General features: G+C 49.7%; 2 protein-coding genes across 12 annotated transcripts in view; one reads left to right on the top strand and one right to left on the bottom strand.

Annotated features, from left to right (window-relative positions):
- The first annotated feature begins 778 nt into the window (after positions 1-778).
- Positions 779-23,826, top strand: Szrd1 (SUZ RNA binding domain containing 1). Of its 6 annotated transcripts, none has more exons than XM_005409830.2 (4): positions 782-886; positions 17,528-17,577; positions 19,268-19,519; positions 20,833-23,826. In XM_005409830.2, the coding sequence occupies exons 1-4, from the start codon at positions 836-838 to the stop codon at positions 20,933-20,935; spliced, it is 456 nt and encodes a 151-aa protein (XP_005409887.1). In that variant the 5' UTR covers positions 782-835; the 3' UTR covers positions 20,936-23,826. The 6 variants fall into 6 exon arrangements, with proteins under 6 accessions (XP_005409888.1, XP_005409889.1, XP_005409887.1 ...); XM_005409829.2 differs by having other exon boundaries at positions 19,265-19,519; XM_013507386.1 differs by lacking the exon at positions 17,528-17,577 and adding an exon at positions 5,748-5,851 and having other exon boundaries at positions 799-886.
- Positions 23,283-24,978, bottom strand: part of Spata21 (spermatogenesis associated 21) — a 35,414-nt gene continuing 33,718 nt past the window's right edge. For all 6 annotated transcript variants that reach the window (XM_013507383.1, XM_013507381.1, XM_013507382.1 and 3 more), the window contains exon 14: positions 23,283-24,454. Coding sequence is in view for 5 of the 6 variants with exons in the window: in XM_013507381.1 (XP_013362835.1) it covers positions 24,397-24,454 (58 nt within the window). In the remaining variant the exon portion in view is untranslated. The remainder of the gene's footprint in view (positions 24,455-24,978) is intronic.

The following is a 24,978-nucleotide window of genomic DNA, read 5'->3' as shown; positions in this document are numbered from 1 at the left end:
ATCCCAGCATTCGGGAGGCTGAGGCAGGAGGATCGATGCTAGTTTGAGGCCATCCTGGGCTCCATAGTGAGTTCAAGTTCACCCTGAACTACATAGCAAGACCTTGCCTCAAAAAAAAAGTCTTTTTTCAGAATTCTTAAGAAATCATTATCTGAGTTTAGGGAAATTACCACTCACTTTACCTTTTTTTTGTCTTTTTGAAACAGGGTCTCGCTATGCAGTTCAGGCTGGCCCAGGCTGGTGTCGAACTCACAAGGATCCTCCTGCCTCAGCCTTCCGAATGCTGGGATTACAGGCGTGCACCACCACGCCCGGTTTACCACTCACTTAAAAAAAAAAAAAAAAAAAAACCCACTCTAGGCCACTGAGGGAGGTGTCTTGCAAGTTCAGCCGAGCCTGGGCAATTTACAAATTTAGGAGACTTGTGCCTCAAAATTTTTAAAAAAGTCTGGGGATGCAGTGGGGATATAGTTCAATGCGAAGTTCCTGGGGTTCAATTCACAGTTGGGGGAGGAGGGATTTTGAATACCTGGTTGTCCTTAGAAAAGATGGTCCCAAAAAACACATTTCCCGTACTCCACAGAACGACTTCTCTTGAACACCCTTTCTGTACACGAACACGTTGCCCTTAAGAAAAATGGCAGCTATGTGGGCACCCTGCCATCTTTAAAGATGGCCGTCTCGGGTAGCAGGGGTTCTGGCCCGGAGCCTCTTCCGGGCTCGGCAGAGGGCGGGGTCCATTGAGTAGTCTTGCGTGCCCGCGCCCGCGACGGAGGTGCGCTTCAGGGCGCAGGCGCGGGGAGGGGTTGGGGGAGGAGGGAAAGCGGCGAGTAAGATGGAAGATGAGGAGGTCGCTGAGAGCTGGGAGGAGGCGGCAGACAGCGGGGTAAGGAGGAGCCGCCGCCCCGGGGCAGGGCCGGGCGGGACCTGGCGTGAGAGAAGCCTCCGGGGAGCGGGTCTGGGGATGGTTCTCCCCAAAGAAGGACCTCACACACCGGGCCGGGAGTAGAGGAGAGGCCCCCGGTCCCTGAGTGCCGTGAAGGCCTCTTAAAGGGGCCGCGTTCCATTTTTCCCTCCACCTTTGCCCGGTGCGCCTCCCTCCGCCCCCCGATATGTGCGTCACCCGGGGCTCCCCACCCGGCACTCCCCACCCGGCACTAGAGCCTCTTTCCCTGCCCCTGCGCTCGCCCGCTGGTCCCGGCCCGCTTGGACCCTTCCTTTCCAGGCGAGCTGTCCCATCCGAGGCACCATTTTAAAGTTCATGTGCTCGGATGAGGAGGGACTCCCCGTGAGGGCGGCGGCGGAGAGCTGGAAGGCGCCGCTGCGGCGGCAGGGGGGGCACGTCGAGTACTTTCGGGCCATTTCGCTCTCTGCCAAAGTCGCCCACCGCTTTGCGCCATCCGCCACGGTGGGCGAGCCTGGGGAGTTTTTTTCTTTTTTTTCCTCTTTCAGTTTTACTGTGAGAGGCCGTAGCAGGCGGGTTTCCCTGGAAGTCCAGCGGGCCACCCCTTCTCCCCGGGGATTCCCCCTTCTCCGCCCACTTATCTGCGCCCGGGGGAGGGTCCGGTCTCCCAGTGTGCTCGTCGGGGTCGAGGAGGGAGGGGTGTGATTCGTAAAATAGCCGCATTCCTGGGAGGGGAGAGATGGACCGTTCGACTCGATTTTGGAGTTTTTGTTGGCCTCCCCAAGCTGTAGGAAAATCATTTATCCCGATTCCACCAGGTTCGGGTTTAACTTGGTGTTTGCAGTTTGTGGGTTCTGTAGTGACGCTCATGCAGACAGGGAGATCCCAGTTTGGTGCTTCCCCGGTTCGTGTCTGTGCGGTGCTGGCTCGAGCGACCTCTGTCTGGAAGGCTCAGGTGTAGGCGTCCAGCGGCCCAGGGTAGAGTAGGAGCTGGGAGCTGAGTCTTTCTTCCCCAAGCGTCTCTACAGGGCGCTGTGTGGGCAAGGACGGGTAATTGACCCACGCCACAGTGCGTGTATCTCGGAGGGAATGTTGAAACTCGGCTTAAAGTTTAGTGTGTCTCGTCGTCGTCGTCGTCGTCCCCACCCCCCGCTGGCCGAGCTTTTCTCCCACGGTTGTTTGTCCTCCCCTCTAGTATAATTGAACAGTTGAAGGAACACTTCGTTCAGAGGGGATTTGGTGACGTTCTTAGATGCCTACCAGCTTTCTGGAATTTTGGCTTGAGTCAAGAAGGTTTTGTAGTGAGTAACAGGTGTCGATTGGATATTTATTTGTTCACCCCAAATTTTTGAGTGTCTGCTGTGTGACAGGCAGTGTGCTTACCAGTGACTTCATGCCAGGGAATGCAGACTTTCCGGTAGGTAGAGGACTTTAGTGCTTGCCACTAATAACGAATCATCCAGACACCCCTCATGCCACCCTCTGTGAAAAGCTTGGCTTGGAGTTGGAATGTGACTCAAACCTTAAGTTTCTTAGGCACCTAGGTGGTTTTTTTTTTTGTTCCTCACGTGTTTGAAAGACACAAGTTTTTCACTTTAAAGAAATGGGAAGAAAATGAAAGGAACCAAAATGAGGATAGGATTCCGCAGAAATTGGAGTTACTTGAGATTTTCATAATGTGTGAATTGCTTAGAGATGAGTTTATCCAGCCCCTCCTTTTACAGCTGAATAAATTGAGAGATGTAAGATGTAATTTAGGTCTGTCTGATGTTTGTCTAGTATGCTTTCTGCTACTCATTACTTCAGGAAAACCCTTTTTAAGTCCCATGTACAGAGGTGGAGCCCAAACCTTATCTCCTTGATACCGTGAGAGTATTGCCAAGTTTTATTTTACTTTATTTTTTATCTTTTTGAGAAAGAGTCCCAGTCTGAAGTTCAGGTTGGCCTTGAACTCACTGTAGTCCACGCTGGCCTTAAACTCACAGTGATCTTCCTGCCTCAGCCTCCTGAATGCTGAGATTACAGGTCTGTGCCACTACGCCCAGATTTTGATCAGCTGAAGCTATTTTATATTCACTGGTTGGCTAGACATAAATACTTAAAATATGATTTAGTCCATCTTGATGGTAATGAGCTAACCCAGCTAGAGGAAGGTAGATGATCCAGAAGTGGAAATCACCTAGTGGTTACGTAAAGCATTGACAATTCTGATTTCCCTGTATCCCAAACATTTCCTTTTATTTTCCTCAATGTTAAGTCATACAGCTAATGGGAAGACATTGTATCTTTCAGTCTGTTTGTATTTTGGTTTTTTTGAGACAGGCTCTTGGTATGTAGTTCAGCCTGGCCTTGAACTCACTATGTAGCACAGGCAGGCCTCAAACTCGTGGTGATCTTCCTGCCTCAGGTGCCCAACTGCTGGGATTAAAGGTATATGCCACCATGCCTGGCATCAAGACATTGTCATTTTTTTGTTTTTGTTTTTTATCTTTTTGAGACAGGGGTCTCGCTATGCAGTTCAGGCTGGCTTTGAGCTCACTTTGTAGCCCAGGCTGGCCTCAAATTCACAACGATCCTCCTGCCTCAGCCTCTGGAGTGTTGAGATTACAGACGTGCGCCACCATGCCCCGGTTAAGACATTGTATTTTTGTATTTTAAAGGACAAGTGGCCTTCTGGATTCAAAATTGAAATTTAGCCTGGATTGGTGACATACACTTGTAATCCAAGCACTGGGGAGACTGAAGCAGGAGGATCATTGTGGATTCCAGGTCAGCGTGTGATACCTAGCGGTACCCTGTCTCAAAACAAATAGACAGACATGAACCAGTTATGAGCCAGACATCCCAACACTGCCCCATGAGTGGTGCTGGGTCATGTCTAAGCCTATAGGACGTGAACACTGACTGCCAGCTGTGTTCTGGACACTGAAGAGTAAGTAAGAAAGAAAGGAGCACTATTTACAAAGGCATGAATCAGGTACTGTGGCTGGGATTAGAGAAAGTCTGAGAGTGGATGATTCTTACATAATATTTGAAAGACCAGGAGTTTATCACAGTGGTGCACACCTATAATCCCAGTTGTTTGGGAGGCTGAGGCAGGATAGTGAGTTTGAAGTGGGCTGGGCACTTTAGCCAGGTGTAGTTGCACATCCCTGTAATCCAAGCACTTTGAGGGCTGAGGTAGGAGGATTGCCAGGTCTAGTCCCACCTGGGCAGTTTAGTGACACTCTGTCTCAAAGTAAAAAATGAAAATGCCTGGAAATGTAGCTCAGTGTAAAGGCCTTGGGTTCATTCCCTGGTACCTAAAAAAAGACATAAACAAATAAAAAATAAAAAAAGCTGTGGCATAGCTCAGCGATAGAACAGTTGCTCAGCATGCCCAAGGCCCTAGGTTCGCTCCCATTTGAAAGACCAGTGGAATTAAGCTAGGTCAAATCTGCAGAGCTAGTGCATGCCTGGATGAGGCTGTGAGGGGAGTGTGCAGCCTTGGGAGAGCTGCAAGTATTTCTTTCTGGCTGGAGGGATGAGGGTTGGCAGGGTTTAGTGGAAAGAGATGAGGCCAAAGAGGTATTCCGGGACCAGATTGGGACTGACCTCCTTGTAGGTTCCGGGAGCTTGGACTTTGTCCTGAAAGCATCCAAGAGCTTTGAATGCCTGTTTTTGTTTGTTTTGTTTTACTTTTAATTTTTTCTAGCAGAGGTGTGACATAGTTAGATTTGAATTTAGGAAACAAGAGCCTAGATTTCCTTCTCTAAACTATTTGGCCATGCTCCCCAAAGTGTGACTGCTACCTTGCTCTGAGGCCTGCAGTGCTTCCTGCGGCTGCTGTCCTCGTGGAATGTATACAGCTGGCTGTGGGTACGAGCCAAAAATAAACGCATCAGTTTGGGGCTACATGATGCTGATTTCCTTCTGTCTTTGTGGTAAAGAAGAGTTAAGATTTGTGGTACCGGAGAGCTCAAACCCAGGTGTCCCAAACCTGAAGGGAGCACAGTCAGCTATTCCTGGTCACTTTGGAAAGTTGAATTCTAGGGATTTCTGTGTTTCTCAGAAGGGTCTTTCTGTGAAACAGTTGGCTAGTTTAGGCATGATCGTGCTGAGCAGTCTGTCCCTGGACTTTGGAAAAAGTTCTGTTTCCCTGTGGCTTGAAAGAAAGGAGGATAATGTGCTTTTCACTAGTCACTCCTCCATCCCTTTCAGTGAAGCTGCTAGGGGGCCTGTCCCAGTGTGCTCTGGGTATGGGAGAGAGCTGCCATGGTTGCTGTGGGACAGGGGCTAGAAATTCAGGCAATCACAGGCCTTCTTTCTTTTCCTTATTCTACAGGAGAGAATTTAGTGCATTTTTCTAAAGCTGTTGGTAAAACCCTGCCAGAGAAAGTAACTCTTGTATAGGTCTGACGACACGGACACATTCCTGGGCAGCCTTTCTTTCCACTCCACTCCCACTTCTGCACTGGTGGGGCCCCCTACAGTGAGTGTGGGTTTCTGGCTGTGTCAGGTAGCTGGCCTCCATAAGGTGTGGTGTGTTCTTTCCTGCACACTGCCCCCGCAGGAATGGAAACTTTTCCTGGCAGGAGAGCTCTGACTTGTTGGTTTCCTAGGAGAAGGTTGAGTTTAGCTTCTTACATCCGTGGGCAAAGTACAGAATAAAGGGATTTTTCAGTAATGATCAGAGAGCCTGGTGATGTAGCTTAGTTGTAGAGTGCTTGCCCAGCCTGTGTGAGGCCTTGGGTCCATTCCCAGTGAAGCAAAGGAAGAGTAATAACCATAGAGATTTTTCTGCCCAAGTGTTTATACCGCTGTTAGCCTCTGCCACCTATCTTTAACACCTTGCTTTATGCAGGATGTTGATGAGAAAACCAAGCACTGCAGAAATTAAGAACAGATTCCAGCAGCGCTGTGTATGTGGATAAAGAATCTTGTCCTCATTTCAAAACGTCCCTCACAGTAAGTCAAACTCCTCCCCACACAGGAACACAGGAAATAACAGTCATTCCTTTCCAAAAGCAATAATAAATACATACAGTTTAAAATTGCATTCTTCGGACACTGTGATGCCTGGATGAAATTGTTTAGGACAGTTACGACCTGAGTCTTGAGAGGTCACGATTGTTTGTTTTTTTTTTGTTGTTTTTTTTTGTTTTTTTTTTTGGTTTTTCTCTGGTACCGGGAACCGAACTCACGACCTTGCACTTGCCAGGAGAGGTCACGATTGTTGATACTCGGTGTTGACCTTGAGAACCAACTTTCCAGCCTTCATGGCCTGTCCTTCAAGGCTTATAAAGCACTATGACCCTCTAGCTGTCACTTCTATTTCTGCTACCCAATGGCGCATCTCCCTGGGGAACAAACACTACCCCTAGATCTCCCAACCCTGTTTGCAAGTGCTTTTTAGCTGGTGTGCTGAGCACTTAGTACAGCCCAGGTGGAGTGCATCTTTATGTTTATTACCAGGGATGTTGTGGGACTAGGTGCTATTATCCCTGATCCAGGAAGGCAATCACAAGGTCAGTCCCAGCCCGTCATGTCCTGAGCTCACACTCCCAGGGACCTTTTGGGAACAGTTTGTTTACATTTGCTTGTCACCAGATAATTAACTACTTGAGTGCTTTAGGGTGCTCAGTTGCGGGTTCCTTTGAAGTGTGTTTGTTTTTGCCTGGAATGACCTCCCGCTTTTGTAGGCTACATGAGCTAGTAAATTCCTCATCAACTGGAACTCAGTGCGGAAGAGCCCAAGGGGTAATATTCCCACTGTGGTAATGCTAAGAATAGTGCCTGTATTGAGAGCCAGTTGATCGGAAATGGGAAATAACTTTTTTAGAGTGTAGCCCAGTGAAAAAAGACACAAATCACTTGCTTGGGATCTTTAACTGTTGAATCTGAATGCCTTCCCCTGGGTCTTGGTTGCTCACCTCTCTGCTGCAGTCCCTTTTCACTTACCATGTTGCCTGTTGAGTTCCCTTCCTTGTGGTTAGCCTTGGTCCTAGAGCCTCTGTGCTGGCTGCCCCCGATGAGTGCCACAGGTTGACTGGCCTTTGACAAGAGCAGAATGACACCCTTGACACCCTTGGTGTTGCAGAAAAACTGAAGAGGCGTAGGTATTTGTTTCATCCTCCAAAGGCAGGGTGTCTGACACTTTCTTTGGTGAGGCGCCTTGGCATCTTCATTAGAAAAGGTAACGAGAAAGGATGGACCCCTCTGCCAATTAATGTCTCTTTTTCTCTGTCTATGGCAATAGAAATCAGGAGACTGGGGTTTCAATGCCAGGCCTGATTTTGGGGCAGATCACTATCTACCTTTCTCTCAGCCTCATTCTCACTTGTAAAATTGAATCAGTAGAATTTGCTTTAGCTGGGGGAGAGTTAAATAAGCCACTTAGCAAAGCAGTTCAAGCCAGTGTTTAAGCAGGAGGTGCCATTGCTCCGCCTGTGAAGGCGTTGTTCCCTGGCTTTCTGGCCACTGGTGAGGTAGCTTCTGTCTAGTTAAGTTTACAGTTCCTAAGATTGGCTGAGGGCTAGTGTTGTACTGTTTCTTCTAAGAATTGTATTGCTTAGGGTTATGTGAGAAGTGAAAGGAAGAACCAACTAACACACATGCACACAGGCTGGAAACCCCGTTAGACTTTACCCCATTTTACGTGCAGGGCAGAGTTCTTTGGCTTGCCTGACCTGTTACTGGAAGGCGAAAGTCTGTATGGATTCCTTCCCACATGGAGACCTTTTGAAGAAACACCCAAAGGAAAACCATCCCTTCTCTCAAGAAGGCAATTCAGAGTTTCTGAGACTCTCCTGGGACATACTGTATCTAAATTGCTTGCTCTGTTTTCTGCTGAAGAACTACAGTATTTCTTTTAAAAGGTCTGTACTGTGGCAGTCAGTGGTGCTATTGTAGTCCTTCTTAGGAATCCTGGGCTTGCATGAACCTGGCCTAGGTGTGGAAGTAGGTGGGTCGTACTGTTAGCCTTTATCCAGCCTTACCAGTGTCTGCTGCCATCCTTCAGCCACTCTGAACTTTTGTGTGCCCTCCTCTTGGGGGTTAGGGACTGCTGAGCATGCAGCAAGGCTGATGTACACTGGGACTGTGGCCCAGATCAGAGCTGGTGATGGGAAAGCACTGAGCCTTACAGAGATCGGTAGCAGGTGCTTGGAGAAGGCAGCCTTAGTTTGCCTTTTTTGGGGAGTGGGTATTAGAGACTGAACCTAGGGACCTCACCCACGCTAAGGCTGTGCTCTACTACTGAGCCGCAGCCCCCCCCACCCAATTTTAGCTTCTTATTTTGAGTTAGTGGATAACATCTGTTCCTGGACCCACACAGACCCAGTTTAAAGCCTATTTCAATGCATAATAGCCTAGAACTCTTTGAATTGATTGCTTTTCATTTATAGAATTGGGCTATATCATCTGTAAAATTCTGTTAATTAGGATTGTTTATTAATTCATGTGTTGGGTGCTATTTTAGGCACTGTAGACAAATGCAGTATGTGAAGTTCACATTCTGCTTTTTTTGTTTTGTTTTGTTTTTTGAGACAGGGTCTCAATGTGTAGTCCAGACTGGTCTTGAACTCACTATGTCACCCAGGCTGGCCTGGAACTCTCTATGATCTTCCTGCCTTAGCCTCCCAAGTGGCTGGAATTACAGGTGTGCACCACCACTCCTGGCTTTTTCTTTTTCTTTTTTTTTTTTTTGAGACAGGGTCTTGTTATGTAGTTCAGGCTGGCCTCAAACTCATGGCAATCCTCCTGCCTCAGCCTCCCAGGCGCTAGAGTTGCAGAGATGTGCCACTACACCCAGCCAACTTTTTGAAGTCTTAAGTGTGAATGTTGAGTCAGCAATTATATGTCAGATTTTATAAAGCTGTGGACCTAGATGAAGTCACTTAAGCCAGTGTATACCAGGTATGGTGGGGCACACCTACGATCCCAGTACTGTAGGAGGCTGAGGCAAGAGGACTGCAAGTTTGAGCCCAGCCTTGGCAATTTCGTAACTTAGTGAACCTTGTCTCAAAGGCCGGGGGGTGGGGGGTGCATGCCTAGGGACATCACAGTGCACAGACCCTGGGTCCAATGCCCAGTACCAGTGGAAACAGAACACCATTGTGTCTGGGCATGATGGTATCCCTTGTGATCCCAGCACTCAGGAGGCCGGGGCAGGAGGGTTTTGAGTTTGAGGCTGACCTGTGCTATATACAAAGAATCTGTCTCAGAAAACTAATAAGTAAATAAGCCCATGTAGATGCAGAGGACAAAAGGTCTAAATTCTTGAATCCTCCAACCTCAGGGGGCCAGGAGATGAGGAGGAACCTTTTGCGTGCTAGAAGGATTAAGTTTTAATACAACGTACTGTATCAAAAATGGCACCATTTCAGCATGTGATCAATATTAAGAACGTGAGATATTTCACACTCCTGTGCCAAGTGGTACTGTCCATTTAGCACCTATGGGTGCCTCTCCGTTCACCTGGCCGTGGGCTCAGTGGCTGGAGTGGCGGTGGCCGCTGTACTTGGTGCTGGTGCCGAGGAGCGTGCCAGAAGGACGCCTGTTGCCGGGCTGGCGCAGAGATCCCGGAAGCTGGAGGAGCCTGAGAAGGGGAGTGGGCGTGGCTTTCCCCTACACGCCGGGAAGTTCGTTCTTCCTCACACGCCACTGCCAGGGCCTTCATGGCTGCTGGGACCCTGGCTACACTCTTTACTTTGGTGATCTAATAACTCTAACTCGCGTTCAGCAGATAAAGTAATCTGGTGGTTTTCCAGGACTTGGTTAAAAGGAGATTCATAGTAAGGTAACTTTCCCCTGGGCTAGGAGATGCTTTGTTTTTCTCCATCCCCTCCCGTCCTGGGGATTGAACCCAGAACCGTTGTCACACTGAGCTAGCTACATCCCTTTTTTTAATTTTTAATTTTTGAGACAGGATCTGGTCACTCAGATTGGGCTGGAGTTGAAAGTCTTTCTGCCCCAGCCTCCCAGAGCTTTGGGTTACATGCACACACCACCACACTTAGGTTTACACCAGGTTTCTTTTGCTTTTCCTCTATTTGTGTTATCATCTTTTGTCTCCAGCTTTTCCTTGTGCCTTTTTCTTGAGACTGGTGTCATTTCAACCCGGGTTACTTTTTCCCGCTCCCTTGGCAGTATCGCTCTCCCTTCACCTCTCTCTCACACACTGTCCATATGCTTTTCGCTTATGTCTCCCCTTGCTGCCTGGGCTCCCGCAGTAGAAATTATCTTGCTCTCCTCTGGTTGCCCAGCATCCGGTGCCTATACTTTATAGTACGCTTTCTGTAAATATTCCTTTTTTTTTTTTTTGCGGTACCAGGGATTGAACTCACGACGTTGCGTTTGCCAGGCAGGCACTTATGCCCTGGTTTTGTTTTTTGGTTTTGAGTTTTTTTGGTTACAGCAGAGCAAAGGAAAAATGAATTTTTGAGACCAGCTAACAAAGCCTAGACTTCTCTGAGGTAGGGTTTTAGGACCATGTCCCATGCCCCATGGTGACCTACTTAAGTAAAAAGAAGTGTTTTCTCATGGTGTAGGAGTAGCAAAGGAAGGAGAGATGTTTTTGTGGGAAATGGAACCCAAAAACAGACTGAGTATACATTAAAAAGGCAAATTGACGAATTCAGGGCCTAGCTATGTCCGTTAGTTCTTATCTCTCAACTTTTGAATTCTGCTTCTTGCTCTTTTTTATTTCTTCTTATTTATCCAGTTATGTTTACTCAGAGGTGAGTTAATGATTGAACCTGACAGTGACCCTGAAGCAACATTGTAGAATCGATCTAGGGCAATGGGACAGTGGGTGCTTCCCTCTTTGGGCTGCCAGAGGATGTGGAATACGCACAGGCATTTGAGATGGTCAGCCCTGCCAGGGCAGACATTGTCACCACAGCACCACTGACATAGAAAAAACAGGGATGAAACAGCTAGGCAAATTGACCTGGCAGCTCTTTGAAGTCTCTGGGCTGCATATCTGGACTAGAAATGGCCAGTAATGTATTTTAAGGTACAGAGACCATTTATTTGATTGTTTTAGACCAGACTTTGCTGTTATAGACTGGTCCTAGCTTATGAATTAATTTGCTTTACATATTCCTAAGTCAAATTGGGTTCCTCACAGGAGGAGCCAGATTTGGGCTATGGAAAGCATAAGGTGACTTGCCAGGGTGATGGCTGTGCCTGAAGACCCTGACACTGGCCATCTGGCAGCGAGAGGACATGGGTGCTGATGTCCCTGCCCAGGACTGAGGCAGTTAGGCATCAGAATGTGCTGGACAGTAGTCCCCCTGCTGCTCAGCATCTGTCTTCCATTTGTTTGGTACTGGGGATTGAACCTAGGAGCCCTCTACTACTGAGCTACACCCCCACCCATTTTTTTTTTTTTTTTTTTTTGAGACAGAATCTAACTGGGGATCCTTCTGTCTCGACCGACCAGGTATCTGGGATTACAGGCATGCACCACCATGCCCAGCATTTTTTTTTCTTTCTTTCTTTCTAGAATGGTGGTTTTGTTTTAATCAGGACCTGCCAGGCTCTGCTTTGGAGAGAAATTCTGTTGCACTGTGTTTTCTTCAGATCCCCTGAGACCACTTGGAAACTTGGCACTCCCTAGTCAAAAAAGCCAGTATATCCTGTGCGACGTGCTGCTTCCCAGGGAGCTCAAAACCAGTGGTCATTCCTTGAATGTGAGAGGAAGACCTAACAGAGAGGCAGCTGCTTTTTTTGCTAATAAAGAGAGGGTATTTCCTAATCCAGAGCCGGGAACCAAGGATGCTGCCTTCTGACCTTCATTTAAATGTTCTGTTTAGTTTTAATTTGGGGAGGCGTTGGCCACCGTACTTCGCTGGCCTCAAATTCTTTTTTTTTTTTTTTTTTTTTTGGTTTTTCTCCGGTACCAGGAACCGAACTCATGACCTTGCGCTTGCCAGGCAGGCGCTTTGCCGCTGAGCTAAATCCCCAGCCCCTGGCCTCAAATTCTTGATTCTCTTGCCTTAGCCTTCTGAGTAGCTGAGACTATTGTGCATGCTCTGCCAGACCTCCATTTAATACAAGATCACTTGACTTCTCAGGAGTCACCCTGGTTGCACCAGTGACCCGAGAGGCTCCTGTTGAGAGGTGCTTCGATGGAGCAGGATGTACTGAGGCTCTTGGTGATAGAGTCAGGGAGTAGCTGGGGGGATGAGAGCACCACAGGGCAGGCACCAGAGAGGCCAAGACACTGCCCTTTACAGACCACAGGCAGAGGCCTGGGCTTGTCTGCACTGACATCCGATTTGAGAAGTGCTACAGTGCTGGTGTGCTTGGTACGCTTTGCACCAAGGCGCAGAGTAGCCTGCTTATTTCTCTCCTCACCTCACTCATTCTCCCTTTTCTTTTTCCCTCTCTCGTCTATCTCTTAGTATTATAGTACACCCACTACTGTAACCTGCCTTGCCTTGCAGGTGCTTTCTTCCCCCCCTTGTCTCCTTTCTTGGCTTTTTGAGGCTTCTCCTTCCCTACCCCTCTGGACTGATCCCTTCACACTCCTAGGTTCCTGTCCCCAGCTGCTGCCAGAGGCTCCCACAGCACATTCATTGCCAGGTTAAAGGCATCAGCAGCCAGTGACGCTATGCTGCCCCCTCAGGGGAGTAGAGCTAGCAGATGTTGACATCTGGTGTCACTCACCTTGTGATTGTGACCTCGTTTTACCTCCCCAGAGGTCCAGCTTGTGCAGAGCCACTGGCCTTCCTCCAGGGTTCTTATGAATTCTTCTGCTCATCTTCTGGTTTTGCTTGTTCTCTTGGACCAAGAAGCACATACTGTGTGTTCATAGTAGTGTAGCGCCACAGGGTAAGTGATACTTGGGTTTGGGAAGACTTTTTCCTTAGAATTTAAACCTAGAGATACGAAGCTGCCCCACTAATCAGAGTACATTATCTTCTAGAGTGTGCGCCTTGCTACTCAGCAAAAACCAGAGCCTAACCAGGAGGAGAAGCCGTGGCACATCAGACTTTTCTGCTAGCCCTCTCTTCATGTACTTAGGCCCTTATACTGCCCTGCGCTGTGGTGACTCACACTTGTAATCCCACCACTGGGGATGCTGAGGCAGGAGGATCGCTGTGAGTTTGAACCCAGCCTGGGCTACAAAATGAGTTCAAGGGCATGCCAGGGATTTAGCTCAGTGGTACAGTGCCTGCCTGGCAAGCACAAGGTCCTGAGTTCGATTCCCGGTACCAAAAACAAAACCCCCGCCGGGCGTGATGGCACATGCCTGTAATCCCAGCACTTGGGAGGCTGAGGCAGGAGAATCATTGTGGGTTTGAGACCAGCCTGGGCTACAAAGTGAGTTCAAGGCCAGCCTGAACTGCATGGAGAGACCCTGTCTCAAAAAGAACACACCCCCCCCCCCGCCTCAAAAAAAAGAGCTCATACGTTTCTTGGGTTAGCCATGGAGGTCAGGCCTCTGACACAGGAGTCATGATCTTGCACAGGGTTCCATGAATCCTTTAAAAAAGAGGTAATTAGGTCCTTCATTTGAGGCCTGCATTTCCACATATCCTGACACAGCATTGTGAGCCATGGCATTTCTAGAGATGGCCCTTCTTGTAGTGCGCCCTGTAGGAAAGTTTTGACTTGGTCTGTTTTTTCAAAACGTAAGGCTGAGAGCAGATGGATTGCAAGGCCTTTTCTGAGCAGAAAATGGACTGACTCACGATACCTGGACAGACTCCAGGTGAGATGCTGCTGGTGGAGCACAGCCCCTGCTAATGTCCCTCTCCAGATGACCACAATCCACCTTCCTCCAGAACTGTCCTGGTTTATATCTCATTCTGTAATCAGATGAAAGAATCCCTCTCCAGCTCCGATAAACCCAGATACCTGACATGATGGGTTTGGGTGGGAGTTTTAGTTATTGGCATGTAGGAGAGTGGTGTGGAATGGGGCAAGGGCAGAGAGGATGAGTGCCTAATGACTTTTACCAGTAGCTTCCTTAATCCGGGGTATTATTTTAAAAACCAGTATTACTGTGTGTCAAGTATGCTGGTCAGGTTAGGGAACAGAGGCACAGTTACTCAGGCATGAACCTTAATATCTTCTTTTTTTTTTTTTTTTTTGTACCTGGAATTGAACTCAGGACCTTGCACTTGCCAGACAGACACTTGTGCCACTGAGCTATATCCCCGGTACTGTTTTTTAATTTTTTTTTTTATTTTTGGTACTGGGAATTGAACTCAGGACCTTGTGCTTGCTAGGCAGGCACATGTGCCACTGAGCTCTATCCCCAGCCCTATCATAATATCTTCTTGAAGGGCTTTTTCTCATCTAGATGCGTGAGCTTGGACTGGGTAGATTCTCCATCTTTCCTGTAGCCATGGAGAACAAAGGAATGCTCAGCTCTAGCTAATGTATTAAACCCATTTGCCTCCGTGGATTTTTTTTTTTTTTTTTGGCCTTCACATTGATATGAAAATGAGAATTTTTTTGCTGTTTGCTAATTTTATTTTTTTATTTTAAACACAATAAAAATAAAACATTAAAAACAATATAGAATTTGAAAATGAGAATTTGCATAATTAAGTTTAGAAATTCAGAGCTTTTCCATAAAAATCTTGAATTCAGAGACTCTTAAAATAGATCTGGCTCTGTCAAGCAAGATTCACTGGCACCTGTCCTATCTTCAGGCAGGACTAGTGCTGTTTGCACGCTACACCTCTTCACTGACTACCCTGGTGGGTCTCTGTGTGTACTCTGAATGTGGAGTTTGGCACTTGGTTTCAACTGTGTTTGAAGTGATCTAAATCTCACAGATGCTGAATCTTGTGTTTATGGTGGAGAAATTTGAATAGAGGGTTTCATTTTCAAAGCGAGCAAATGCTAGAACTTTAATAAAACGAGAAAGCATTCATTAAAAAGACTTGAAAACTCCTTAAAAGGCAATGGACTTGGGCCAGACATGGTAGTCCATGCCTGTAATCCCAGCACTTAGTAGGTTGACGCAGGGAGGATCTCTGTGAGTTCAAGGCCAGCCTGGGCTACAAAATAAGTTTAAGGCCAGCCTGAACTACATAGCGAGACCCTGTCTCAAAAAGACCAAATAAAAAAAAAAAGCCAATGGACCTTAGCCTAATGTTAGCTATAGTATTTACTGAAGAAATAACACGGATAGTAATAGAATTAATACAGTTCTAGGGGCTGGGGATTTAGCTCAGCCACACAGCGCCTGCCTGGCAAGTGTAAGGTTGTGAGTTTGATTCCCAGTACTGGAAAAAAAAAAGTACAGTTCTACTATCAACTCTGCAGTGGGCATAGATGTGTGTGTGTGTTTGTCAGTTCGCAGACATCCAGATCATCTTCTTGACTCTTGCTGTACTCTTTCCATTCATTCATTGAACACTCCATTGGGCGCCAGCTGTGTTCCAATCTAGAGTGAGAAATTTTTGTTTTAGTGCCTTCCAGCCCCACCAGAGACTTGGTAGTGCCCTCACAATACAACATGCTGGACTGGATTTGAAGGTATTTATGTACTTAAAAATTTTTTTCTTTTGAGACAGGGTCTTGCTATGCACTGGCCTTGAACTCAATGTATAGCCCAGGCTGGTCTTGAACTCCTACCTCAGCCTCCCGAGTGCTGGGATTACAGGTGTGCGCCACCACGCCAGGCTTAAATTTTTTTTTGAGATGGTGTCTTGATGTGTAGTCCAGGCTGGCCTAGAACTCACAGCAATCCTGCCGCAGCCTCCCGAGTGCTAGGATTACAGGCATGTACCACCAGGCCTGGCTTGGATTTAAATTTACCTTCATAAAATTAATCTAATTTCACATTGTTTATAAGAGGACACAGGAGTCCGAGAAGAAACATTCCAGCAAGTAGCACCAAAGAAAGCTGGCCTACTTTTATTAATATTAAGTAATAATGAGGCCCTGGGTTCAATTCCCACCACCACCAAAAGAGGGAAAAAGATTCTAAGGCCAAGAAGATCATTTCATAATAAATATTTAACTTACTAGAAAAAAATTATTCTTTCCATAATTAATAGTTCAAATGAGTCAGTAAAAATTAAGAAGATTTGAGTAGAGCTAGGCAGCTTGAACTGTGCCTATCAACTGTAGGACGCGGTCATTTTCCGGACATTACAGCACTAGGGAAGACAGGGCACACCTTGGTCCGTAAGACTCTTCCTGACACATCCCAGGGCCTGCCTTCTTCCCAGTTGGTCTTGACAGGTTGTGGTTGTGGCGATGGACTCCTTCCTGAAAGTCCCTTGTTGTTCTGTAAGTCAGATTCCCAGCCATGGCACTGCTGAGCTCTGGGACTACTTAATTCCTCATTGTAAGTAGGTCCTGTGTGTTGTAGGATGCTTAGCAGCCTCCCGGCCCTCTACTCTGTAGCATCTTCCCCTGGTAATGACAACTCCAAAAGAAAAACGTCTAGACTTTGCCAAATGTCATCAGGGGGACAAAATCACTTCTGGCTAAGAAGTGTTGTCACAGATCTGTTCTCCAGAGAAACACATATTTTGGCATAGCAGTTCTCCCACCAGTAGCTAGTAGGTTTTGCTCTCAATGAGGAGGATCTTTTCTTAGAAAAGGTAGTGTGACAGCCGTGGAACCTGGAGGTTTGGCCTTTGTTCTGTGCACAGGTGTCACGTGTCAGTCTGTCCTCACCCCGCTGCTGCCCATGGAGGCATCGGTGAGTTCCTGGTGCTGGGGCAGTGGGCTCAGATAGCCGTGGGTGCCAGTGTCTTGCCCCGGACTGAGGAGACCAGGCCCTGCGTGGGCTCTGGACTGCCGTGTTATTGGGCAGAGTCTGTTGGACAGTAGTCCTGCCTTCTGTGCCTTCTCGGCATCTGCCTTTGCTTTGCTTTGCTTTTTATTTTTGAAAATAGGCTGTCTGGGCTCTGCTTCCAAGAGAAGTTCCATTGTACTGTCTCTTCTTCGGCTCTCAAGTTTACTTGAAGTCTTAGGAACTTCAGTTCCACAGGCCTGATTTACTCTAGGCCTTTCACTAGGTGCTAGTTGCAGAGCTCAAGTCTGTGCTAGTAAAGAACAGATTATAAAGTAGTTGATATGCGTGAGGAAGGCTGTGAAAGAGAACTTTAACCCCTGAGGAGCAGGTGGTTGACTGAGCTGGTGGAGTAGGAGAAGATGGCACAGAGGAAAGGAGACAGCTGGGGTTTGCAGATGAGGGAGTTTGCACAGGGAGAGGACGCTGCAGGCAGGTGGAGCAGCACTTGGGGCACAGTGGCCCCGTACTGTGGAAGGTACCAATGAGGGTGCTTTGGAGTTTAGGCGTGGTCCTGGTCCTGCAAGCCGTTGAAGGGCTTTAAGCCGGGAATGAGGATCACATTTAAGGTCCAGAAAGTTGATTTGAGTGGTGCTGTGAAGGACAGGCAGAAGGCTGGCTGGAGGCCATGCGAAGAACCCAACTGAACCCAGCGGAACTGTTGCTGTGGCCATGGGGCTAGAAGGAGAGGACCTTCAAAGGGAGTGAGGTCCCCAAACTCCAGAGTCTAGTCCACGTCCATCACCTCAAGGACATAGTTGTGTCCTTGGCTAGAGAGAAGATATTGCCCTTAGCTCTGAAAATAAAGACCTAAGTTTTTATTTGAGACAGATCTTTTTCCAGTTTTTATATACATTTTTTTCCTCTAGGAAATAGACAGACGGTTGGAAAAAAAACTGAAGATCACACAAAAGGAGAGGTAAGGCTGCTGTCTGGTCTGAGGGCTCGTGCTCTCTGCTGTGGAGAGCTGGGCAGTCAGTGGTGTCTCCAGCTGGCCTTAGGTGTAGCAGTCAGGCTCCTGGGCAGCGAACCCTCCCTCCCAGTTGGAGACCAGAATGTGGTGGCCTGAGGCTGTGGGGGTGAGGCTGAAGTGCTGCACCTGCCTCACCCTCGGTGGGCCCCGTGTGCTCATCAGATGGAAGGAGGGGAGGTGACAAGTTGTGAGGTTTGGGTTTTAGAGCTGGCTGTGCCCCAGTTGCTCTGCATTTGGAGCAAGTTGTTTCCCTCTTTGGACGTCAGTTTCTTCCTCTGAGACATGAGTTCGGATGGATGATCTCTCTGGGGCCTGAGTGACTTGGCACTTGAAGATACCCCGGAGGAAAAGATTCTGGGAAATGTTTTTGAAACACTTTTCAAGGATAGCTGTGTTCCCCACCCAGACAGCAGAGGAAGTGGGTTTCCAGAGCAGGTGAATGTTGACTCTCGGCGTAGGTAACCTGTCAGTTTTCCTGGGACAAGTGGCAGGAAGGAAGGTAGGACTTTGGATTTGCTTAACGGGCTACACAGTCATTCCTGTGCTACCTGCCCGCCTGCTGGCTTTCCTGGCTCCCTGCCACTGTGATCATATTGCTGGCTTCCCTTTTGTCTGCTTACCTCGGCAGCTGCACGCCCTGCTGCTCACAGGGCCTTTCCATGTTCCTGTCCCGCCCAGGACTCCTACCAGTTCACCCTGGAGCAGCTGGGTCCTCAGGCTCTGCCCCTCCTGACAACCCAGGCGCTTGAAAAGACCCACGTGAGCCCGTGTAGCTCTGAAGCTAGGGTTGCTCTGGGAGGGTCCAGGTGGCTGGTCTGGGTGGTCATTCTTACCTTGGTCCCTTTCTCCTCCAGTGGCTTTTGTTTCCTTTTCTCCCTGTGTTGTTTCCCCTTTGGGTTTTGTCAGTTCCTCCTGTCCTTGTGGACACATCGCCTTGATGTGCACGTCCTTGGACAGTGCTTCTCTTGAGCATTTTGAGCATTGCCACGCGCTGTTTCTAGGATTGTCTTTCACTGCAGCCCCGCCGCTGTCCAACAGACCGGAGAGCCCTGGTGAGGGAAGTTTCTGTGCCCGGCTCTTAGAGGAGGTGACTCGTTATCTGATGCAGCTCGTTTATGGGAGGCACAGGTCACTCATAAGAAGGCTGGAACTGTCCGAGGAATCCTATCTTGCTGCCTGGCAGGGCTGCGTAGCTGGCCCTGGTAGTGTTTGATTTGTTTAAGACCATGAGGTGGAAGACCTAGCTGGGGCGCTCCCTCTACCAGCTTCTCAACACTGCTCTCTGTAGGGAAGTGGGGATTTTAACTGAAGTCATTGGATTCTGGACATAAAATGTTTTGCTTCAGGGGCCAAACAGTGTTTGCCGTGCCTGTGATGACGGTGGGTAGGAAGGCCTAGGCCAGGATGCTGCTGTCCCCAGACAGGCGTGATGTCTGAGCAGCAGTTCGGTGCACTGCCAGAGCTGGTGGTGAAGTTGTTTTCTTCAGAGACCCTTCCTGAGGAGTGGGAGTTGGAGTGTCTGGTCAGGGGCCAGAAACTGCGGGCGGGGGTCAGTGATGCGGGTGGGTGTGGGACATGGTCGGGCCTCCTAGGGAAGGGTGTGACTGGTGAAGCTGTGTTTGCTCTTTGTCAGCAGGAAATCCAAATCTCCTCCCAAAGTGCCCATTGTGATTCAAGACGATAGCCTTCCCACCGGGCCCCCTCCACAGATCCGCATCCTCAAGAGGCCCACCAGCAACGGTGTGGTCAGCAGCCCTAACTCCACCAGCAGGCCAGCCCTTCCAGTCAAGTCCCTAGCACAGCGGGAGGCTGAGTACGCCGAGGCCCGGAAGCGGATCCTGGGCAGCGCCAGCCCTGAGGAGGAGCAGGAGAAACCTATCCTCGACAGGTAAGTGTAGCTGGCAGGGCTGACCATCCCCCATCCCCCAGAGCACATTCAAGTAAGGCTTGGCCAACGGTAGACTAGTGAGACGCTGCTCTCGGCTGCTGGCACCTGCATGCAGGCTCATGCACCCTGCTCTGAGGCGGTGCTGGTTTGCCATGCAGGTGAATGGTGTCTGCAGTCTGCAGGCATTTGGGGCAGTGCCAAAAGCCATGTAAAGGCGTGGACTTGGAATTAAAATCTCCCAGTTGCTTTCTCTTAACTCACAGTCCTGAACCTCTTGCCTAGTCTGAGAAATGGGATGGTGGTAATGCCTGCCTCACCAAGTCGCGCAGTGGAAAGTGCTGCTAGTGCTGCAGTGTTATCTTCCAGTCACGTACTGTGATATTCTGTGTATTTTCTAAACTCTTTTTCTCATGCTTTTTTCTCCTGTAGCACTGGAGGTTGCATTACTTAAGTTTGTGGATTCCTGGGGAAGCAGTACTTTTTTTTTTTTTTTTTTAGTTCTTGTTTATGTTTACATGGTCTTTTGCTAACTTTGAGGCCTTTGGTCTTTCCTCCTCCTCCTCCTCTTTTTTTTTGGTGTCAGGAATCGAACTCAGGACCTTGTGCTTGCCAGGCAGGCGTTTGTGCTGCTGAAGCTATATCGCTGGCAACATTCCTCCTTTTTTTGAACCCAAAGTCTTCACACTGAGCTGTATCCCCAGGGTTTTGGTTTTTTGTTTGTTTGTTTTTGAGACATGATCTCGTGAAGTCACTAAATAGTCCACACTGGGCTCTGAACTTGCTATCCTTTGGCCTCAGCCTCCCAGTGCTAGAATTACAGGCTCCACCACACTCACATTTTCCTTGTTTTGAAGGGCTCTCCAGCGTTTGTTTTCTCTGCTGTCTGCATCTTTCCTAGTGGGAAATGTCCTTTCTCATCAGTCTTCTCTAGTTGTGTGAGGCATAAGCAGGAAGCAGAACAGGGAGTGTTGGGGTGCGTGTAGCTCGGAGTCTTTCCCTTGCGCGACACTGGGGAGTCTGCACCATGGCTCTGGAGGCTGTGCTGCCATGGCTACTGCTAGGAACAGGATGGGTGATGCCTACAAATGAGTGATGGTGAGCCAGAGGGAGAATGCCATGGGCTGCCCTCCTGCCCACAGGGACCGCCCAACTTGGAGGTGCCTCCATCCGCCTGCCCAAAGCAGCAGGCTCCTGAAGCCAAAGTTGGGTGCTAGCTACCATGATACCTGTCTCAGCTGCAAGCATGGTTGATTTTAAGATCCGAGGACATCTTTTATGTCTTGCTTCAAGCCTTCCGATTTTCTTTCCTGCAGGCCGACCAGGATCTCCCAACCAGAAGATAGCAGGCAGCCCAATAATGTGATCAGACAGCCTTTGGGTCCTGATGGGTCGCAAGGCTTCAAACAGCGCAGATAAATGCAGGCGAGAAAGGATGCCGCCGCTGCCGCCGTCACCACCTCCTGGGTCATCAGCCATGGGTTGCACTGCTGTGGCAGACAGCTGGACTTGAGCAGAGGGAACGACCTGACTTACTTGCACTGTGATCCCCCTTGCTCCGCCCACTGTGACCTTGAACCCCATGCACTGTGACCTCCCTCCTTCCCCCCCCTTCCCACTGTGATTGGCACGTCCTCGACAAGGGTTGTCCCAAGTCAATGGAAAGGGAAAAGGTGGGGTTAGGGGAGGGTTGGGGGGGACCCACCAAGGACTCAGAGTAGAGAGTCAGACAGTGCCACTTGGCCACTTGGGGTAAAGCCAGTGCCAGCAATAAGTTTATCATGCTTATTAATTTGGGATTTCAAAACACAAATGAGAACTTCACCTACCCACCCCCAAGTGCATGTCTTCATCACTTAAAAAGTAAGTTCCATTTGAAAATATCCTTTCCTTTTTTTTTTTCCTTCTTCCTATTTTTGTTTGTTTATACAAATACCTGATTTAAGAAAAAGTGCATGGGAGGGGTTTTAGCAGTTTAATGAATTTTTAATTGAGAAAAGGTAGTTTGGTAGTCTACTTAAAAATGTTTCTGGTTTATTCACTAGAAACATTAACCGATAGGATTTTGGTGAGCTTAGCTTCTGTGTTCCTACTGCCGCCCAGAAAAGGGGCAGGGCTCTGCAGCCCCAGGACAGGTGAGCACCCCATGCCTATACCTCCCTCCCCCAGCTAAGCCCCTGGCACCTTGCCCTGCCCGGAGTCAGGGCTAGCTCTTTAGGCTCAGAGAGCCTGGGGAGGGTGCCAACCCACCTCTAGTATTTTGGGAGACAGGGAAAGTGACAGGCTTCCCCTTCCCCTACCCCTCAGGGTGGCTTCCTACCAGCCAGGCAAGAGAGCAGAGAGCATCAGGGAGTGAGACTGTGCTCCTGGGCTTAGAAGTAGGGGAGACGAGGTTTGGTCAGTACTTGCTGTCAGCACAGGGAGACCAGGAGAGAGCCTGGCTCCCAGACTGTGAGCCTGCACCTGGTTAGACCTTCCCACCCCAGCAAGGCTGGAACTCCTCCTGCCATGGCTGCAGCTCGGTGACTATACCTGCTACATTTCCTCTGTGAAATCAGTATCTCAGGAGCAGAACAGTCTGAATAAAGTGGGGAAGGGTAAAGCCGTGCATCGCAAAGATGGATGGCCACCGCCAAGTTCTCCAGAGGCCAGGGCTGCCCTCTACTACTTTTTCCAGAGCAAGGGCCTGGTATGAAGACGGTTTCTCCTCTGGCTGTGGGGCCTGGAGATTTGCTTTGACTCCTTGAGAAGAGGTTGGCAGGGCAGCTGCCCAGGGCAGCTCCGTGTGTGCAGCCTGCCTCCACCTAGCTTGCTGTTTCTTGGGATGCACTGCGCTTTACCCTCAGCCGGCCAGGCGGCCTCCCGCTCCTGACCAGTGGGTGGGTTTTGGAGTGGTTGGTGTGGTTTCGGAGTAGGGCAGCTTGTGGTGGCCCAGGTGGCAGGCCGGATTTTGCAGGCTTACTCTGCATTGGGTTCACCTGGCCAGGCCCAGCCATGTTCCAGGCCATCTCCCTAGGAGGAAGGACCAGCTGCCAGTTGAGCCTGTGACTGGTCCATGGCCCAGCCTTAGAACTGTGTGAAGCCAGGAATTGTCTGTGAATGGAGCCAGAGCGGAGGGTCAGTCAGTAAGGGGGGCAGCTACTGCAAGGAGTGGGCAGGAAGAAAGTTGGCTGCTGTCTTAGTCTCCTGGCCTGACCAAGCGTGCATACTCAGTGTCTCGTGCCCACCCCTCAAGTCAGAGTGGCTTCTCACCAAGGCAGAACTCTCCTTTCAGTGGGAGAGGGCTGCGGGGCAGTGCAGGTGGGAAGGCCGGGCAGGCCGCTGGCTCTGCCTTGGCACCACCTGTTCCTGCACCACCCCTCTGGTGGGAGCCAGGACAGCTGGCGTCGGGCCTGAGCATGCGACCAGGACTGTTGCTCCCACCTCTCTCCGGCCAAAGAAGGGCTCCGCCCACACTGTGCCTGTCACCACCCACCAGCAGTCATGCCTTTGGCTTCCCAGATGAGAGGTAGCAGGCAAAATGAAAGAAAACAGGAAACTATTATTTGGGGGGAGGCGGGAGGGAAGATGGGAAAACGGTTTGGATTTTGTGTGGGGTTTTTTTGTAGTTGTCTGTAACTTCCCTTAAGTGCTTTTCCTTTTTCTTCTTTTTTTTTTTTTTTAAAGTAAGTTGCAGGCTTTGGCTTGGAAATCCCCAGGGGAATGAGGGGCAGGACCCTGAGGCTGCTGCCCCCTCTAACTCCCTTCACGGTACCGTCCCTTTCCCCAGCTCCTCGCAGACCCCATGAGCCAGGCCTCAGTCCTTCCGGCTAGCCGCTTCCCATGAGCCACTACTCTGATGTCAGCCTATAACCAAAGGAGCCAGGGCCCAGGCCTGGTGACCAGCCCTTCTCAGCAGTCAGGGTGCTCCCCACCTGCAGGCAGGATGCAACACCCTGTCTGCTACCATCAGTCCCTTCCAGAGCCCATGTGCCCCGCCTAGCCCTGCCCTGCCCAGCCATACCCTGCTCTGCCCCATTTGGGGGTGCCCTGCTCAGGGATGGGCCGGCAGGGCTGCACCCAGCCTCCCTGGCAAGCAGAGACTCAAGAGACCTCTGGGGTTCTGTTTTCTGGTCGTGTGATCCCAGGGGTGCACATGGGCCCCTGGGTGTCTGAACAGAAGGGAATGGGAGGGGGCCACACCCCTGCATCTTGCTTTGCTGGTGCAGTGGGCAGCTGCCTACCCCCCGCCCCACCCCTACACGCAGGCTCCTGAGTCGGCAGATTAAGCATTTTATAAATTGTATTTTAAATACATGTTTTAAACTTGTCAGATCCTTGTCTTTTTTTCAACCCCTGGCCTTTTACCTCTTGCTGTGGCTGCTTGTTGAACCCGGTGGAGATGTGGGCTGGATGGTGCGTGGCTTGGGTGTCTGGAGAAGAAGCTCCCCCAGGTCCTTGGGCTCGGTTGGGACAGTGGAGGCTGAGGCCACCTCCTCCCCTCAGGGCCTGCGGCTCCCAGAGGCCAGATCTTTCCTGGGTACTTGGCTTCTGTTTCATGCTGCCTTTGTGGGGCTCCCAGTCCCAGGACATTCATTTCCCGGGGCAGCTCTGTGCTTTGAGAATGTGCAGGCAAAGATGCATAAAGGCACCTGCAGCAGGATTGCCAGCCCTGGATAGGGCCTTAAGGTGGGGCTTGCCTCAGGGATTCTCAAACCTGGGGTGTGGGACCCTGCCCTCTGGAGAGCCACATAGAGGGCGGAAACCTGGGCACCAGGCACAGAGGCTGAGGTCCGTGGTGTTTATTGGCTTACCAGGCCATAAAAACAAACTCACAGCAGCCCCTGCCCAGTGGCCCATCCATCTGCAGGCCTTGAACTGCCTCGCCAGATTCCAGTGGGTCAGCGGGTTCGAGTGGGCAGGGAGCTGAGCCACTTTCCGCCATCGGAGCTGTGTTCCCTGGGGAAGGGTGGAGCAAAGGATGGTAGATGTTTGACCCTCTCCCCGAAGTCCTGCCGGGCTAGGGCCATCCGTGTGTGCCCAGGGGAGAGGTGGCCTCCTCTCAGAGGTGATGGAGGCAGCAGTTGGGCTGAGCCCTTTTTCTTCAGGGGGCCGGGAAGGGAAATCACGGTAGGGTTCAGTCCCTCTGCCCGGCGACTAAGCCAGGTACTTGTAATGTGGAACCAGGCTAGGGCAGAGCGGTTAGGTTCCCTGGGTAGGAAAGGGGATAGTGCCAGCCCCAGCAAAACTGGGTACTACCGAGTCCTGCACACAGGAAGTCCTGCATACTTTGGCCTCAGTGAAGTGACCCACCCTGCTCCTTGGCCCTCCACAAAGGTTAGTGTTTTCCCTTTCTACCCTCTCACCAGCCAGGGAGCTAGCTCAGTGGCACAGTGCCTGCATGGCAAGCTCAAGGTCCTGAGTTCAATTCCCAGTACCAAAAAAATAAAAAAAGTACCCTCTCATCTGTCTCTTCCCAGGCA

This window comes from Chinchilla lanigera, unplaced genomic scaffold, assembly GCF_000276665.1.
Source record: "Chinchilla lanigera isolate Chin_1 unplaced genomic scaffold, ChiLan1.0 scaffold00126, whole genome shotgun sequence".
NCBI classification, from domain to species: Eukaryota; Metazoa; Chordata; class Mammalia; order Rodentia; family Chinchillidae; genus Chinchilla; species Chinchilla lanigera.
Note: the sequence above shows the minus strand (reverse complement) of the source record. Positions and strands in the feature narration are given on the sequence as shown.

Bases quoted from the DNA above. Each gene is read 5' to 3' on its own strand.
- Szrd1 (XM_005409829.2), top strand. From the start codon at position 836: ATGGAAGATGAGGAGGTCGCTGAGAGCTGGGAGGAGGCGGCAGACAGC. The intron at 887-17,527 runs GTAAGGAGGAGC...TTTTTCCTCTAG, and splicing joins AGGAGGCGGCAGACAGCGGG to GAAATAGACAGACGGTTGGA. The intron at 19,520-20,832 runs GTAAGTGTAGCT...TCTTTCCTGCAG, and splicing joins GAGAAACCTATCCTCGACAG to GCCGACCAGGATCTCCCAAC.